Source organism: Bos grunniens, chromosome 10 (assembly GCF_055505025.1).
Source record: "Bos grunniens cultivar Pamir isolate PY7600 chromosome 10, Bosgru_T2T1.0, whole genome shotgun sequence".
Lineage (NCBI taxonomy): Eukaryota > Metazoa > Chordata > Mammalia > Artiodactyla > Bovidae > Bos > Bos grunniens.
Window position 1 is genome coordinate 82226145 of NC_141174.1, and position 18205 is coordinate 82244349.

The 18205-nt window shown below is 50.5% G+C and overlaps 1 protein-coding gene across 2 annotated transcripts in view; it reads left to right on the forward strand.

Annotated features, from left to right (window-relative positions):
• HCN4 (hyperpolarization activated cyclic nucleotide gated potassium channel 4) overlaps positions 1-12824 on the forward strand; it is a 49407-nt gene extending 36583 nt beyond the window's left edge. Inside the window, exons 4-8 of one of the 2 annotated variants that reach the window (XM_086322598.1) lie at positions 1066-1284; positions 3223-3369; positions 3467-3707; positions 4133-4297; positions 4409-12824. In XM_086322598.1, the coding sequence (XP_086178724.1) occupies positions 1066-1284; positions 3223-3369; positions 3467-3707; positions 4133-4297; positions 4409-5865 (2229 nt within the window). In that variant the 3' untranslated portion in view covers positions 5866-12824. Of the gene's footprint in view, positions 1-1065; positions 1285-3222; positions 3370-3466; positions 3708-4132 lie in introns of both variants that reach the window. The other variant, XM_086322597.1, reaches the window with a different exon arrangement.
• The last annotated feature ends 5381 nt before the right edge of the window (positions 12825-18205 follow it).

Consider the following 18205-nt stretch of genomic DNA (forward strand, 5'->3'; position numbering starts at 1 on the left):
CTGAGAACCCCAAGACTAGCTCAGCTCTGTCCAGGATGGTCAAAGTGACCTTGAACTTGGCAGCTCCTGTGCCTCCCTCCAGGTGCTGGAAAACAATCTTGGTGACCTCTGTAGTGCTTAGGGCTCTGGGCAAGAGTCTGGGGGTCATGCGTGAGGGTTGATTTCCACATCAATGCTAATGCACCCGCCTTGTGGGCAGAGAGCACTGGGGAGGTGGGGTGTCACCACCTGGTGGCCCCCTCATTTGGGGCAGTTAACTCTGCTCTGTGTGTGGGTGACAGGCCCACACAGGCACTAAATTTAGGAGGTGGCCCTTCCAAGCCCAGTGTTCCCACACTGAGCCTTCCTTGAGACACGGACTGGCTTTGCAGACAAAAATAGCCAGGAGCCTCGCTCCCTTTCTCTGTCCTCCCGCCCCCAGCATTGTGTGGGTTTCCGACCATCCACCTTTGGGGTAGGGGAGGGTAACAAGCGGCGCAGCCCTGGCTGGATGCAGGCTGGGTTCACACAGGAGGCACCTTAGCTCGGCAGCTCTTTAACTTTGCTCACCCAAAATGAGGACAGCGTTTTTGGCTCAGTCTGCCTGAGCTTGTCCCCCCAGGGGAAGCATATCTGGTTTTATAATTGAGGTCAGTGGGGAAATGGGCTTCACTTGGCAGTAGCTTGGTGGGAGGGATGGAGCTGCTTCAGCAAGTGCAGGACAGCGGGGTGGCCCAGCCGGGAGCCCTGGCTACTGGGGAGACTCCCGGCTGCCCCAGGGGCTGAGACGTCAGCCAGGGGCTAGGCTGAGCCCATTCCTTTGCTGGGACTCCCGGTCTGAGCCCTGCCCTCCCTGCCTTGCCAGAGAATGGCCTAGGTGAGGGATTCATTTGGTCACCCTGGGCTGCCGAGCCTCCTCGCTCCTTAACCAAGGTTTTCAGCTGACAGCAAGGTTGGGAGCCTGGGCCCCAGCTACTGGGAGTTAGGCTGGGGGAGGGGTGTGGCTTTTCTAGATGCTGAAGAGAAGGGCCTGCCTCTCCTTGGCCTACCCCTTCCCCATCTGCCCACCTGTGCATCTGTCCACAGAACAACTCCTGGGGAAAGCAGTACTCCTACGCCCTCTTCAAGGCCATGAGCCATATGCTGTGCATCGGATATGGCCGGCAGGCCCCGGTGGGCATGTCGGACGTCTGGCTCACCATGCTCAGCATGATTGTGGGTGCCACCTGCTACGCCATGTTCATCGGCCATGCCACCGCCCTCATCCAGTCCCTGGACTCCTCCCGGCGCCAGTACCAGGAGAAGGTAGGGCGAAACGCCGGGGTCCACCCTGGGCTCTCTTAGGAGAACCTGCCCGTCGCTCCTTCCCACAGGGAGCACAGGCTGACAGGCACGGGGCTTCCATGGGTCCAGCCCCTTCTGATGGGGGCTCCCTGGGTGGGCGACAGAGTGGGGGACTCCTCTTAGGGGACGCTCAGCTCCCAGCCTTAAAACACCTCTAATGTCTTTTATCTGTACCCCCTTTCCTCCTGCTGTAATGGGGGCCTGTGTCTCTTGCCTGAGGGCCCCTTTCCCACCTGGCCCCCTATGCTGTGTCCACAGTCCCCTCAGGCCTCCTCCTCTCCAGGGCCCTCACACCAGCACTGACACTTGCCCCATCTCTCCCTTCTTAAAAATGTCTGTCCATCCACCATCATTCGGCTTCGGCTGCTATCTTTTCTGCTCTCTGCCTCTTTCTCATGGACAAATTCCTAAAACCAACCAATGCACCATGCAACCAACCCAACTTGCATTGTTTGCGGATGCTGAATCTGCCCTTCTCTCAGCCTGCTGAGTCTGAGGTCATCTGTGCCCTCTGTGTTGCTAAAGCCAGCGGGTCCTGTGGGGTCCTTGTCTTGCTTGGCCCCTGACAGTTATGACTCCCTGCTGGGCTTCGTACTTGTTTGCACAACCGCGTGCTCTCTGCTCGTTTCCCCACTCTCCTTGGCTGGCTCATCTTCTCAGTCATCCCACGCTGGGCGCTTGGTGGCGTGGGCCCAAATCTCTGCTTCTCTCTCTCCAGTTTTCTTAGGGGTTGCTGTCTTCCCACCCCACCCCATGTTCTGTGTCCATCTCACTGCAGTGGGACCCAAATAGTATAATCAGCCCCCAGCTCCTTCTTAAGCCCCACACTACTTGATGCCTCTTTGGACCTCACCCTCATCACGTCCAAGATGAGAACATTCTCCAGCCTTCTCCACTCCAACCTCCCCTCATGCCTGTCTTCTTAGTGGATACAGTAGTGCAGACGCCCAGGCCAGAATCCGGGAGCCATCTTTGGTGCCTGGTAGCGGCTGCCCTGTCATCAGCTCCTTCTCCTTCATCCCAGCTGGCTCCCGCCTGGGTCACGGCACTTGGAAGAACCTTAGGGAACATCACCTCCTTCTTGTCATTGCTCTGTCGCAGCACTGTGTCCCCACCTCTTTGGAGCGCTAGTACATCCTATTTCTGATGGTTCCTGGGGTACAGGGACTTCCCTTACATCCCCCTGTGGGAACATCTGTTTCTTGCCTAATTGTGCCTCCTATCCCAGCTATGCACCTGAGGATCCCCACTCTCCACCCACAATCCAGGGGTGGCTGGAGCGGCACCCACCCATCACCCCGGGGGGCCAGGGGCAGGAGCGTTTCTTAGTTGGTTAAGTCCTGGGCACTTAGGTTCACAATCTTTTGTCCCTAAACCTTTACTTAACATCCCTTCTCTACCCAGCCCCTCCCTCCAGCTGGTAGGCCTAGCTGGAGTTGCTCTTTAAGCAAAGACTCAGCCTCACCGGAGCCCATGGTTGGACACATGCCCCACCTGATGCGTCAGGCATCCTGCCTTCAGTCTCCAACCCCTCCAAACCTCTAATGCAGCCCATTCCGCTGCCTCTGCCAGTTTGTTACAACTGCTGGGAAACAGCTCCTTCTAGAGTCTGTGAGCGAGGCCGCGCTGTCCACAGTGTGACATAGAGGAGACTGACCTTTAGAGGAATCATTGTATTGAACATGGTGAAGACTGGGTGCTCTAGTGCCCCTCCTCTACCCCAAGTGGCTGGGAGTCAGGGCCACATCCACGCTGAGGCCCTCACTCTCAAAGGTCAGCCAAAAAGGCCCACGGGAGCCATGCTGGCTCTAGTCACCAGCAGCCGAGACAGCGAGGTGCCAGCTGGGGCGGTCAGACTGGCTGGCTAGGAGGTGACACTCTCTCTCTCCTGGCACTCAGTACAAGCAGGTGGAGCAGTACATGTCCTTCCACAAGCTCCCGCCCGACACCCGCCAGCGCATCCATGACTACTACGAGCACCGCTACCAGGGCAAGATGTTCGACGAGGAGAGCATTCTGGGCGAGCTGAGCGAGCCACTGCGGGAGGTGAGCTTGGTGGCTCGGGAGGGGAGCCAGGCCTTCCTGCTGGGCGGTTCCCCTCACCTCCGCCTCCCTTTCTCAATTCACCCCATCTTGGGAGCAGGAGATCATCAACTTTAACTGCAGAAAGCTGGTGGCCTCCATGCCACTGTTTGCCAACGCGGATCCCAACTTTGTGACCTCCATGCTGACCAAGCTGCGCTTCGAGGTCTTCCAGCCTGGGGACTACATCATCCGCGAAGGCACCATTGGCAAGAAGATGTACTTCATTCAGCACGGGGTGGTCAGCGTGCTCACCAAGGGCAACAAGGAGACCAAGCTGGCAGATGGCTCTTATTTTGGAGGTGAAGCAGCTAAGGGGTCCTGGGGGAACAGGGGAATGAGTTGGGGAGTCACCAAGAATGACATCACAGACCCTCACGCCACTGCCTGGGAGTGGGTGTTTGTGAGGCTGGCGCATGCTATCCGACTCTTTTCAACCCATGGACTGTAGCCTGACAGGCTCCTCTGTCCATGATGGGATTTCCCAGGCAAGAAAACTGGAGTGGGTTGCCCTTTCCTCATACAGGGGTGGTTCCAGAGATGGGAGTTAGTCTGGTACCCATTTGGTTGCAGGCTGGCATCCGAAGGGGTCACAGCCTGGGGATGGGGCCTTGTGAGCCTGTCAAGCTTCTGTCCCAGCAGCAGGGCCCAGGTCAGGGTGGGACGGGGTGGTGGTGGGGTTCTGTGGAATCTGCTGGGAGGCCACTGACTCCTGATATCCTGGCAGAAATCTGCCTGCTGACGCGGGGCCGACGCACAGCCAGCGTGAGGGCTGACACCTACTGCCGCCTCTACTCGCTGAGCGTGGACAACTTCAATGAGGTGCTGGAGGAGTACCCCATGATGCGGCGGGCCTTCGAGACGGTGGCGCTGGACCGCCTGGACCGCATCGGTGAGCTGCCTGCCGGGAGGGAGGTGGCGGCGGGGCGGGGGCGGGGGCGGGGTACAGGCTTCTGTCTGCTCCCACCCCGGCCTAAGTGCCTGATCTTGTTCGGTGGTCCAGGCAAGAAAAACTCCATCCTCCTCCACAAAGTCCAGCACGACCTCAACTCAGGCGTCTTCAACTACCAAGAAAACGAGATCATCCAGCAGATCGTGCAGCACGACAGGGAGATGGCGCACTGCGCGCATCGCGTCCAGGCCGCCGCCTCCGCCACGCCGACCCCCACGCCGGTCATCTGGACCCCGCTGATCCAGGCGCCGCTGCAGGCCGCCGCCGCCACCACCTCCGTGGCCATCGCCCTCACTCACCACCCGCGCCTGCCGGCTGCCATCTTCCGGCCTCCCCCGGGGCCCGGGCTCGGCGGCCTCGGGGCCGGGCAGACGCCCCGGCACCTGAAGCGGCTGCAGTCTCTGATCCCATCGGCGCTGGGCTCCGCCTCGCCCGCCAGCAGCCCGTCCCAGGTGGACACGCCGTCTTCCTCCTCCTTTCACATCCAACAACTGGCTGGATTCTCCGCGCCGGCCGGTCTGAGCCCGCTCCTCCCCTCGTCCAGCTCCTCCCCGCCGCCAGGGGTCGGCGGCTCCTCCCCAGCGCCCACGCCTTCCACCGCCGCCGCCGCCGCCACCGCCGGGTTCGGCCACTTCCACAAGGCGCTCGGGGGCTCCCTGTCCTCGTCCGACTCGCCCCTGCTCACCCCGCTGCAGCCGGGCGCCCGCTCCCCGCAGGCCAGCCAGCCGCCGCCCCCGCTGCCGGGGGCCCGGGGAGGCCTGGGACTCGCGGAGCCCTTCCTGCCGCCCCCGCCGTCCGCCAGGTCCCCGTCGTCCAGCCCCGGGCAGCTGGGCCAGCCTCCCGGGGAGCTGTCCCCTGGGCTGGCCGCCGGCCCGCCGAGTACGCCAGAGACACCCCCGCGGCAGCCTGAGCGGCTGTCCTTGGTGGCAGGGGCCTCAGGGGGGGCTTCTCCTGTCGCCTTCACCCCCCGAGGAGGGCCCAGCCCTCCTGGCCACAGCCCGGGCCCTCCAAGAACTTTCCCAAGTGCCCCGCCCCGGGCCTCTGGCTCCCACGGATCCCTGCTCCTGCCCCCTGCATCCAGCCCCCCGCCGCCCCAGGTCCCCCAGCGCCGGGGCACGCCGCCCCTCACCCCTGGTCGCCTGACCCAGGACCTCAAGCTCATCTCAGCCTCTCAGCCGGCCCTCCCCCAGGACGGGGCGCAGACTCTCCGCAGAGCCTCCCCGCACTCCTCTGGGGAGTCGGTGGCAGCCTTCCCGCTCTTTCCCAGAGGCGGGGGCGGCAGCGGGGGCAGCGGGGGCCTCGGTCTCCCCGGGAGGCCCTATGGTGCCGTCCCTGGCCAGCACGTCACTCTGCCTCGGAAGACATCCTCAGGTTCTTTGCCACCCCCTCTTTCTTTATTTGGGGCAAGAGCCACTTCTTCTGGGGGGCCCCCTCTGACTGCTGCTCCCCAGAGGGAACCTGGGGCCAGGTCTGAGCCGGTGCGCTCCAAACTGCCGTCCAACCTATGAGCTGCGTCCCCTCCCTCCTCCTCTCCTCTATTTTTTCTTTTTCTCCCTTCTTTTTTCCTTCAGGTTTAACTGTGATTAGGAGATATACCAATAACAATAATAATTATCATTAAAAAAATCCACACCAGAAAAACAAAAGACAGCAGAAAATAACCAGGTATTCTTAGAGCTATAGATTTTTGGTCACTTGCTTTTATAGACTATTTTAATACTCAGCACTAGAGGGAGGGAGGGGGGAGGGGAGCAGGCAGGGCCCAAGTATAAAAGCCAGAGGAAGGCAGGTGGGGTCTCTGGGGCTTGGCAGGGGTGGGGATGACCCATGTTTGGGGTTCCTAGCGCAGACCGGTCATTGTATTCATTTTAGGGCAGTAGCCACCACTAGGCCCTTAGCTGTGAACCTGGAGCCCCACTCTGCTGGGAGTCATCTCCGTTCCTCCAGGAAGGGCTGCCCATGAGTTTGTTCCTAGGGAGCCTCAGTTGCCTGAGTCCTGGGGACAAATGGGTCAGGGTCCTGAGAGTCTTGCATTTTTTTCTACTGCAAATTTAGCAAGATGTATATGTATATGTATGTAAGATGTGTATATGTATAGCTATGTAGCGCTCTGTAGAGCCATGTAGATAGCCACTCACACATGTGCACATGTGTGTGCAATCTAGTTTAACCCCATGTTGCCAGGACACCCAGGTCACCTTCCATCCAGTAACCTGCCTTGGCCCGCAGGCTGGGCACCACAGGGCCTGGGGGAAGTATCTTCTCCAGTCCTCAGGGAAGAAGACCCCAGGGCCTCTCGGCAGGCCTCCTCTCTCCCCATCTCTGGTCTCAAATTCAGCCCCAGCCCAACCTTCCCTCATGGAAGCGGAAGACTCCAGGCCATGCCTCTCCTACCCTGCAGGGCCTCAAGCACATCCCATCACCTCTGCGGCCCTCAGTTTTCCCATCTGTAGAATGGGAGGGGAGGGAAGCTTCTATTTATTGAGTCTGCTCTGTGCCAAGCACTGGTTTAGCACTTTACACATATTAACTGCTTCAATTTTACAAATTGAAGGAGGTGTAGCTACTTTGATTCTTCCCATTTCACAGACGAGGAAACCGAGTATTAGTCATTGTTCCAGAATCGGATAATTACAAGTGGCAGAGCTGGGACTGATCTGAGATTGTAATCTAGGCCTACCTTAGGCTAAAGCTGATGTTCCTTTCATTAGAAAATTGTGTTGACAGGAGCTGAATTTGACACCCATGCAGGGTATAGAGGGAAGAAACCACATTTTGGAGGTAATCAGACCTGGATTTCAATCCCAGACCTACCACTTCTTAGCTTTCTGAGCTTTCTTAGCTCATCTGAGCTTTCTGTTAACCGTCTGTAAAATGGAAGTACTCGTGGTACACCTCACAAGGACCTATGAGGACCAGATGAGAACTGTAGCACACGTGACATGCCCAGCCCAGCACCTGGCACATAGCATAGGAGGTGCTCAATAAATCATGTTTCTTCTGCTTCTCATGTGCCCAGCACCTTGCCCCAGTGAGCTATGGTGAGATCCCGAGGAGCTTTGGCTGCTGCTCCAGGACTTACAATCTCAGGACACAGGAGGTAGCTGGAATTTTCTAAGGGTCTAAGGAAGGTGTGTGGCCAGTGGTGGGCTTGAGCCAGGCCTCCAGGTGTGGGAAAGTTAGAGGGAGGGAAGGAGGGGGCAAGGAGTCAGATGGTGTGCACAGTGGGGAAATGACTGAGGTGGATGTGGAGTTGTGGAGTCAGGGGGTTTGGGAAGAGATCTAGAAGCTGTGGTCAGAAGGAAGCCTTGTGTGATAGGCTAAGGGAACTGACTTGGATTCTGAAGGCAACCAGGAGCCAGAAGCAGGTCCAAAGTGGAGGCCATTGTGAAAACAGCTCAGAGCCATGGTTAGCGGTACCTCCACTGCCTAAAGCGGGAGAAGAGGTTCGGCTGCCAAGGCCTGAATAATAAGAGGGGCTGATGTTGCCTTGTCCATCTGAAACACTCCTCCACATTCTTAAGCCAGAATGTTGGCGAGATCAGGCTTTGTCCTGGGATGTGGACAAAATTTCTCTATAGATGGGTCACGGGGTGTGAGGCAATAATCCAGGAAAGAAAAGGGGGAAGGGTCCTGGGGTCTTCGGAAGAGCCACCTAGCCTTGGTCTCTACTGGGCAGAAGAAGGCCCCCTGAGTTTTCAGGGCTGCACATAGCAGCACCTTCTATGAGTGCTGCTCATAGAAGTTTGGCACCTACCTGTGCCCCACAAGGAGGGCAGGACTGGATCCAAACTCGGCCTAGACCTGGAGGTGGCAGGGGGTGGGGAGGGGATAGGGATAGTGGGGGGTGCAGGGCCGTGAGTAGTGAGGACCCTCCTAGCCACCAGGACTTGGTCTCACCACCCTCCACACACATACAGAGACACAGAGACACACGCAGTTTATGAAAGCTCTGACTCAGCCCAGCCACTCCAGAGAGTGGGAAAGCCAGGTCTGGTCAGTGGACCCTTCCATCCCCCATCTCTCACAAGCAATTTTCAAATCTTCCACTTTTAAAACAGAAAACGGTAAATGCACCGAGTTGTATATTTTATTTAAATAAAAAAATTCCAGCAGATGCTGCCTTCTTCTAGGGGCAAGGGATGCGGGGTGCAGCGTGGATTCTGAAGCCTCAGGAGCCTGGCCGTGGAGGGCAGTGGGACACTGTCCCTAGAGCAAGGTGTGCTTGTACGCACAAGACTGTGCCCCCAAGATCAGGGGGCGGGGAGCAGAGCTGTGAGAGAGTGTGAGGTCTGGCTATGGACAGAAGTGTGCACTGTTGGTGGGCTGGTGAGAGAGAAAGCGTGTGTCCTTGGCTAGTGTAGGCATGAGACCCTGACTGAGGTCCTTCCCACCCCAGCTGTGGGGGCTGTCCTGGGACTCCTTGGTGCTGCCTGGAGAAGGATAGTGTGCACATGAACTCCAGTGAGATCCTGAAGAGGGAGATGCCATCTCAGCCTGATCAGATGGGTCACAAAATGTTACCAGGCTGGGAGGAGGGTGTCATGGCCAGGGCAGAAGGTTGCATGTTAGAGTAGCCAAGGAGGCAACACAGCTGCTGGGTTCTTGCGGGAGTTGGGGAACCAGAGAGGCCTCACTGTAAGGAGGTGTGACATGGCACTCCCGACTGTGGGTGCTGGAGGGGGTGCCTGACTCCAGACCCTCTGAGAAGACCCTCAGGGCTGCTTCCTCCACCCCTTGCTGAAGAGGGTCCCAAGGGCCCTCAGAGTTGTACCTTGTGGTGTAGGAGAGAGGCAGCGATCTGAGTCTGGAAAGCAAATTCCCCAGGGCCACATGGTGGTGGCGGAGGATTGCCGTGTTGCCCGCACTCCAGAGGGGAAAGTCCTCAGAAAAGGGCAGGGAATCCGTTCCCATCCCCATCAGTGATCGCCTAGTAGATGTTGTTGCCATGGTAACTGGCCTGGGAGTCCCGTTGCTAAGCAGGCAGCTGCAGCAGGCCCTGCATCCCCATGACAACTGCCCCCTGCGGCCCAGGAGGCCACGGGTCCTCAGGGACCCACCAGGAGGGCAGGGCAAAATGCAGGCCTGGCATCTGGGGCTATGGGGAGGCCTTTGCAGACAGCCAGCCACTGGGGGGTGGGACGAATTAGCTACACACCCAGCCACCTTGCAAGGGGTAGATCCAGGCTACTTGCCTCCACTCAGCCCCTCAAGGATCCACCACAGGCTTGCACTGGGCCTTGCTCCTCCACTGAGGGCTGGAGCAATACCAATCACTATCTTCTCTGTTCCCTGACTACAAAAGGACACTTAGTAAGCACCCACTGTGTGCTGGGCACTTGGTGCTTTCCTGTTCTCTCATTCCATCCTCAAAAATACCCTAAGGGAGGGCCTCAATACAGTAAGCCCAGGGGCTCAAAGAGGGAACCTGCCTAGACCAGTTGGCTGGAATGTGAAGGAGCCAGGGTGTGCACCTGGGGTCTGGAGACTCAAACCTGATCACTCCCATTGGTGGCACGTACCAAGGGCTGAGTGCCAGGAGCAGTCTGTAGAAAGGTAGGGGTGCACAGTCTGTAGAAAATTTTTAAAACCGCATATAAATGACTAAATGTGGTTTGCTTTCTCTTACCTTTCACCATCTCCAGCTAGCAGCAATTCTGAACAGTCAGTAATGATACACTTCTCCCCACCAGGGCAGTCAGCCGGCCCCTCCTCGAAATGCCACTGAACCCCCTGCTTCGACTCCAGCGGACACCTGCCAGGCTTACAGCTGCCAGTTGCCCAAAGACACTCTCTGCCCTAGTGGGGTTAAACCAGACTGGGAGTTTTTTTAAACAAACATTTAAAAAATTGAATAAAATCCCTCCTTGACTCCGAGTCTCTTCCCAGCTGCCGCTCCTCATCTGTCAGCCAAACTTCTTGAGAGCTGTCTGGATGCCCCACCCTCATTTCCCTTCCTCTGAGTCACTTCCTCCTCCACAGCGATCTGGTGCTGCCGCTTCTGCACAGAATGCGGTGGACGAGGTCCTCCCTGGCCCCCTGGTAAACCTAAGGCGGATCTCCGCCGGTTTTGTCCTGCTGCCCAGCCCACCCCAGCTTTTAGGACCTGCTTTCCTCTCACTGCTCTTTCTGTTCAAAGAAAGAGCTCTTCTTTCTCCTGAGGCTCAGTGCTTTGGGCCCTTGGCCATGACCCCACCGTCTTCTCTCTGCCCACCTGCTTCCTGGAAGCCTCACCCGTACTCATGGCTTTCCCCTCAATTCAACCCCCCCCCCAAACATGGCTCCTCATCGTTTTCTGGTCAACCGTGGTCCTTTTATTCTTTCTTGAGTTCGCAGTTTCCAGTGCATCCAGTGGAGAAGGCAATGGCACCCCACTCCAGTACTCTTGCCTGGAAAATCCCCTGGACGGAGGAGCCTGGTAGGCTGCAGTCCATGGGGTCTCGAAGAGTCGGACACGACTTCACTTTCACGTTTCACTTTCATGCATTGGAGAAGGAAATGGCAACCTACTCCAGTGTTCTTGCCTGGAGAATCCCAGGGACGGGGGAGCCTGGTGGGCTGCCGTCTATGGGGTCGCACAGAGTCGGACACGACTGAAGCAACTTAGCAGCAGCAGCCGCAGCAGCAGTGCATCCAGAGTGAGTCTTCTCCAATCCCGGCCCTCCCCCTGATGTGGCATTTTCAATTTTCTCTCGAGGGTGGAATATTTCATAACACAGAGCAGAAGATATAACCATAACAAATACTTAATATTAAAAATGTGATAAGTAGCCATACACCAATCATTTGGTTTTAAAAATAGAATGTAAGGCATACCTTTGGAAGCATCTGCTGGTCCCCAACTGTATCCTTGTCCTGCTCTCCAAGATAAACCACTCAGATGAACTTTAGTCATCCCATTGCTACTCATGATACTTTTTTTTACTGCAAAAATAAAATGTCTCTAAACAGTGTGCTCAGTTGTGTACCAAGACGGAAGTGTGGGGACTGGAAGTAGTTGTCTTTGTGGGGAGGAGGGTTTCATCAATAATATTGTTCAGAATCGCTGATGCATAAGGATAAGCAGCAGCAGATTGAGTCTGTTTTTATTATTGCTTAAAATTTCTTTACAAATATCTCACCTTTTCATTGCCTGCACCAGGAGTGGACCATACCGCTTCCACTTACATACACCACTGAATGTATCTGTAAAATTTTGAACTTTATATAAGTGGCACCCTGCTGTATGTATTCTTTAGTAATTTGCTTTTTTTTTCCATTCAGTATTGTAATTTTGAGATCTTGTTGATGCCCGGAGCATAGTTCACTCACCTTCACCACTGTATAGCGTTCCAGTATCTGAATATGTCACCATAGACATATGTGTTCTTCTGGAGACAGATATTTCAGTCATTTCCAGTTCTCTCTATTACCAACACTGTTGCTACAAATGTTCTTATTTGTGGCTCCTGATACAGATATGTCAAAGCATCTCTAGGCTCTGCATCTGGGAGAGGAAGAACTGAGTCATAGGGGGACTTAACCTTCACTTTACGAGATAATGCCAAGCGGTTTTAACTAGTTCTAACAATGTACACTCCCACCTGCAGGGTATGAGTTACTCTTAATCCACATTCTTGCTAATGATTGCAATCATCAGACTTTCTTATTTTTCCCAATCTAGTGACATCCAGTTGTGTTTTAGTGTGCAAGTCCCTAATTACCAGTAAGGTTGGCATTTTTTTGAATATTCATTTGCCATTTGTTTCCTCTTCTGAGCAATATTTTTTCATGTATTTTTCCTGATTTCCTATTGTCTTTTGTTGAGTCATAAGAGTTTTACATACATACATATATTTGTTCATTGTATGTGTTATAAACATCTTCTTCCAGTATATGGCTTATATTTTCTTTCTTTCTTTTCTCAGTGTTCTTTGGTGAACAGAAATTTTACATTTTAATGAGATCAATATTAGCAATATTTTTTCAAAACGTCTAGTACTTCCTTAGTGCCTTCTTTGTTGGTTTAAGAAACCTATTGTACTCTGTTGTTATAAATATATTCTGTGTTAATTTTTAAACTGTGAAGTGTTGCTTTTCACATTTACTTAACCTAACTGACCCAGACTTTGGGTATGATGTCAGGACACAGTTTGATTTCATTTTTGTCTTATACAGACAACCAATTGTTGCTACTAATTTAAATGTCACTTATATGTCACATCTGGGTTTATGTCAAAGCTCTCTATTCAGTAACATTAGCTCGTCCATCCTGTTCCAACCATCTTAGTTACTGTAGCTTTATAGAGTGTGTAGATCTTAGTAGAGCCTGTGCTCTCACCTCCTTCTTAAACAATGTCTTGGCTACTCTAGTCTCTGTGATATCATATACTTTGTACAGTTTGTTAAGATGCATGAAGAACTCAGTGGACTTCTGCTTTGAAATTACATGAACATTATTATTAAAATTTGTATTTCTATGGATAAATGAGACCCACATTTGGGTCTTCTTTACTGTTTCTTTTGTATTAGGACAATTAGCACTAATGACCCCAACAGAAAAACCCCAATCTTTCAATGGTTTAACACAGTGAAGATTTATTCCAGCTCAGGTTAAGTCCCCAGCAGGCCAGGCAGCCACTCTCCTTACTGACAGCAGCTGGAACCCATGGTCTCCAAGATCATGTGGAAGGAGAAGAGAGACCTGGAAGAGACCACGGATTCTGAACGACTCTTCTCCGGCAGTCTCCGGCAGTGACACACCTCACTCCTTCTCATCCTGGCCCCAAAGTAACGGCAAAGGAGGCTGCTCAATGTGGGCGGGCAAGTGGAGTATTTACTGGGCATTAACTGTCTCTGCCAAGTCTTCACATGGCTTTCCAGTTTTCTTCATGAAGGTTTGTGCATTTGGCTAGTTTTATTCCTAATACCTTTAATTTTTGTTGCTATTGCTAATTGTATCTATTTTTTAAATTGAGATATGATTTATAGATAACAAAATTCACCAATTTTCAGTGCACAGTTCACTGAGTTTTGACACATTTTCCCAGTCCTAGAACCACCTTGATAATGAGGATAATCAACATTTCGCTCACACCTGCAGATCCTCCTCCACCTCTCTGAAGTCAGCCTCCTGCTCCTGGCTCCTGGCAATCTGCTTTCTATCACTAAAGTTTTGCCTTTCTGGCAAAATATAGGTAGAATTTCATATAAATGGAACCACGAAGTGTGTCAGCCCTTGTGTCTAATTTCTTTCCTTTAGTCAAAAGCCTTTAAGTCCTGTCCATTTTGTTCTATGTTCTGTGGAGCAAGTGTCCCTGGCTGAATATGCCAGGATTTGTTATTCCTTCACCCACTGGTGAGCAATTGGGCTGTTTCCAGTTGGGCTACTAAGAATAAAGCTCCTATGAACATTCATGATCAAGTCTTCATGTGAGCCTGGATTTTCATTTTTCCTGAGTGGCACTGTTGAGTCATTTGGTGAGTATAGATTTAACTTGATCAGACACCACTAGATTATTTTCTGAGGTTGGAATACTCCTTTGTATTCCCACCAGCAACTGAATCAGAGTTCCAGGTACCGCAGATCTTTGCAATATTTGATCGTGTCTTTTATTTCTACCATTCAAGACAGTGCGTTATATTAACTCCTGGTTTAAATTTCCATTGCCATAATGACTAAAGATGCTGAGCATCTTTCTGAGTGTTTATTTGCTATCTATATGGGTTCTTTGATAAAGTGTTCGAATCTTTATTCATTTGTTTGAGTCATTTGTTTCTTATTATTAAATTATAAATAATATATTCAGGAGACAAGTCCTTTATAAGATGTATATTTTGCAAATATTTTCTCTCAGTTTATGGTTTACCTTGCCATTTCCTCAACCATGTCTTTCAAAGAGTAAGTATTTTTAACTTTGAGGATGTTCAACTCATCAAATTTTTCTTTTATAATTTGTGCCTTTTGACAAGGGCATTAAAATGGTACACGGAAAAATGGACACAACACAAAGGACAGTAACAAAGTAACAGAGGGACAAAAACCCAGCAATCCCACTGCTGGGCATACACACCGAGGAAACCAGAATTGAAAGAGACACGTGTACCCCAATGTTCATCGAAGCACTGTTTACAATAGCCAGGACATGGAAGCAACCTAGATGTCCATCAGCAGATGAATGGATAAGAAAGCTGTGGTACATATACACGATGGAGTATTACTCAGCCATTAAAAAGAATAAATTTGAATCAGTTCTAATAAGGTGGATGAAACTGGAGCCTATTATACAGAGTGAAGTAAGCCAGAAAGAAAAACACCAAATACAGTATACTAATGCATATATATGGAATTTAGAAAGATGGTAACAATAACCCTGTATACGAGACAGCAAAAGAGACACTGATGTATAGAACAGTCTTTTGGACGCTGTGGGAGAGGGAGAGGGTGGGATGATTTGGGAGAATGGCATTGAAACATGTATAATATCATATATGAAACGAGTCGCCAGTCCAGGTTCGATGCACGATACTGGGTGCTTGGGGCTGGTGCACTGGGACGACCCAGAGGGATGGTACAGGGAGGGAGGAGGGAGGAGGGTTCAGGATGGGGAACACATGTATACCTGTGGCGGATTCATTTTGATATATGGCAAAACCAATACAATATTGTAAAGTTAAAAAAAAATTTAAAAAAAAGAAAAAAAATTGAAGACATAGAAAACAAATAACAAAACTGCAAGTGTAAATACTACCTTATCAGTAATTAACATAAAATGTAAATAGATCAAGTACTTGAAAGGAAGAAATTGGCAGGATGGATTTTAAAAAACGATATCATTTTGAGATATACCTCTCTCAAAATTATATTACATAGCTTTAATATATAATTTATATATTACTAATAGCCATTAATATAATATTAATAATATAGAATACTACTTGTTGATATTATATTATTTAACATATATATTTTGGGCTTCCTAGGTGGCGCCGGAGAAGGCAACGGTACCCCACTCCAGTACTCTTGCCTGGAAAATCCCATGGATGGAGGAGCCTGGTGGGCTGCCGTCCATGGGGTCGCTAAGAGTTGGACACGACTGAGCGACTTCACTTTCACTTTTCACTTTCATGCGCTGGAGAAGGAAATGGCAACCCACTCCAGTGTTCTTGCCTGGAGAATCCCAGGGATGGGGGAGCCTGGTGGGCTGCCGTCTATGGGGTCACAGAGAATCGGACATGACTGAAGCGACTTAACAGCAGGTGGCGCTAGTGGTAAAGAACCTGCCTGTCAATGCAAGAGATGTAAGAGACGTGGGTTCCATCCCTGGGTCAGGAAGATCCCCTGGAGGTGGCCATAGCAACCCTCTCCAGTATTCTTGCCTGGAGAATCCCATGGACAGAGAAGCCTGGTGGGCTACAGTCCATGGGGTCTCAGATAGCTGGACACGACTGAGGTGACTTAGAATGCACACAGGCATTATATATTTTATGGGCTTCTTTTTGAGACAAAATTGTTGCTAAAGATGAAGTCTACTTTAAAGTGATAAAAGGATCAAAAAATGATAAAAGGAGCAATCTGTCAGGAACAATTAACTATTTAAACATATATGCACCTAACAGCAGAACCCCAAAATTCATGAAGCAAACTTGACATAATGAAAGGAAGGGATAGACAGTGCAACAGTAATAGCTATAGACGTCATGCCCATTTTCAATAATGGATAGATGAACAGGATAGAATATCAGCAAGGAAGTGGAAAATTTGAGCAATATAATCAGGGCATCTAGAACCCTCTACTTAACAACAGCAAAATTCATATTCTTTTCAAGTGCACATGAAATATTCTCCAAGATAGACTCTGTGTTAAGTCACAAAACAAGTCTCAAGAAATTTAAAAGGATTGTAATCGTATGACATATGTTCTTTGACCATCATACAATGGTTTTAGAAATCAATAACATAAGGAATTTTGGAAAATTTGCAAATATATGGAAATTAATGCATTTTTACTGAACCAGTGGATCAAAGAAGAAAGCCCAAAAAACATTAGAAAGTAAATTAAGATGAATAGAAACAAAAACACAACATACCAAAACTTATGGGGTATAGCAAAAGCAGTACTCTGAGAGAAATTTATAGGAGCCTACTGCTATCTAACGGAGAAGGCAATGGCACCCTACTCCAGGACTCTTGCCTGGAAAATCCCATGTACGGAGGAGCCTGGTGGGCTGCAGTCCATGGGGTCGCACAGAGTCGGACACGACTGAAGCAACTTAGCAGCAGCAGCAGCAGCAGCAGCAGCTCTCTAAAGATCTTAGATCAGTAACATAAGAAACTAAGGAAAAGAGCAAACTAAACAAAGCAGGTGGCAGGAAGGAAGTCATAAACATCAAAGAAGAAATAAATGCAATCGAGAATAGACAATCAGAAAATTGGCAAAATCAAAAGTTGGTTCTTTGACAAGATGAACAAAACTAACAAATTTTGACAATTTGATCACTGACCCTCTTGGAGACAGTAAGGCAATTGAGAACATTTTTCAAAAATGATGTCATAGAAATACGAACTCTCTTTGCAAAATGCACATTCTTTTGTATAAAAGGATGGACGTGGTATTACAGAGCTGTCAGAACTCTTACTTAGAGAACATTTTTTCCCCTGGTAATTATGACTCTGGGATAGAACTGCTGTTACTGAACCAAAACCTGGATCCCCTTGCTCACAGGGCACAGTAAGGCCAATCTACAGACACCAGGTTGTGGTGAAGGAAAGTGTAGCATTTATTGTAAAGTGCCTTACAGGGAGTCCAGGACATCAGTGCTCAAAAAGCCCAAACTCCCTGATGGCTTTGAGCAAAGCGTTTGGTGTCCCAGGGTATGTGATCAGTTCAGTTCAGTTCAGTTGCTCAGTCGTGTCCGACTCTTGGCGACCCCATGAATCGCAGCACGCCAGGCCTCCCTGTCCATTACCATCTCCCGGAGTTCAATCAAACTCACGTCCATCGAGTTGGTGATGCCATCCAGCCTCATGACAGTTCTCTGCCTGGTTGATGGTAATGTAACAGGGCAGTGTCATGGGGTGAACATCACCAGTCCTTCAGTGCCAGGAGGTGCACATGGAGTATTTGGTCATCAAGTAGTTAATTTCTTCCATTTGGTGGGGGTTTTGACATCTATGAAACAACTCAGGAATTGTACATCAGATACCATAATCAGGCACTTCAGAGAGGAGTTAAAACTATGGGAGGGAGAGGTGTCTGTCCTGGGAAGGGCCCCATAGCATCCTGCTCAGTTTCACTGCCATTTTGAAACTTCCCAAATTAACAAATTACTTCCCAAAGTAACAAATTTTTGATTTATGTGAACAAACTTGAAATTTAAGTTTCTTTGATCTGACAAGCCATAACAAATCTGAATAAGTGTTTGAAGGAAAGTTTTCATATGCAAATGTTGCAGCATTACCTCATTTGAGGGGCATCAAATTAACTCTGTTAATTCTTTTTTTTTTGGTTGCACCAAGGCATAGGGGGTCCTAATTCCCCAACCAGGGATCGAACTTGAACCCCTTGCATTGGAAGCACAGAGTCCTACCCACTGGACCACCAGGGAAGTCCCAACTCTGTTAATTCTTTATCTAATAAAATAAACCTGCTGCTTGAAAGTTTAAAGAGAGAGAGAGATTTACTGCCAAAAAAGAAAGGAGAAAGAGAGAGACAGACGCGGAGACAGATATATTAGGTTGTCCAAAAAGTTCATTTAGATTTTTCCATTACATCTTATGGAAAAACCCAAATGAACTTTCTGGCCAATCCAATACTAACAGGAATGAAAGATGGGATGATACCACCAACTTTTAAGAAATGAAAAGGG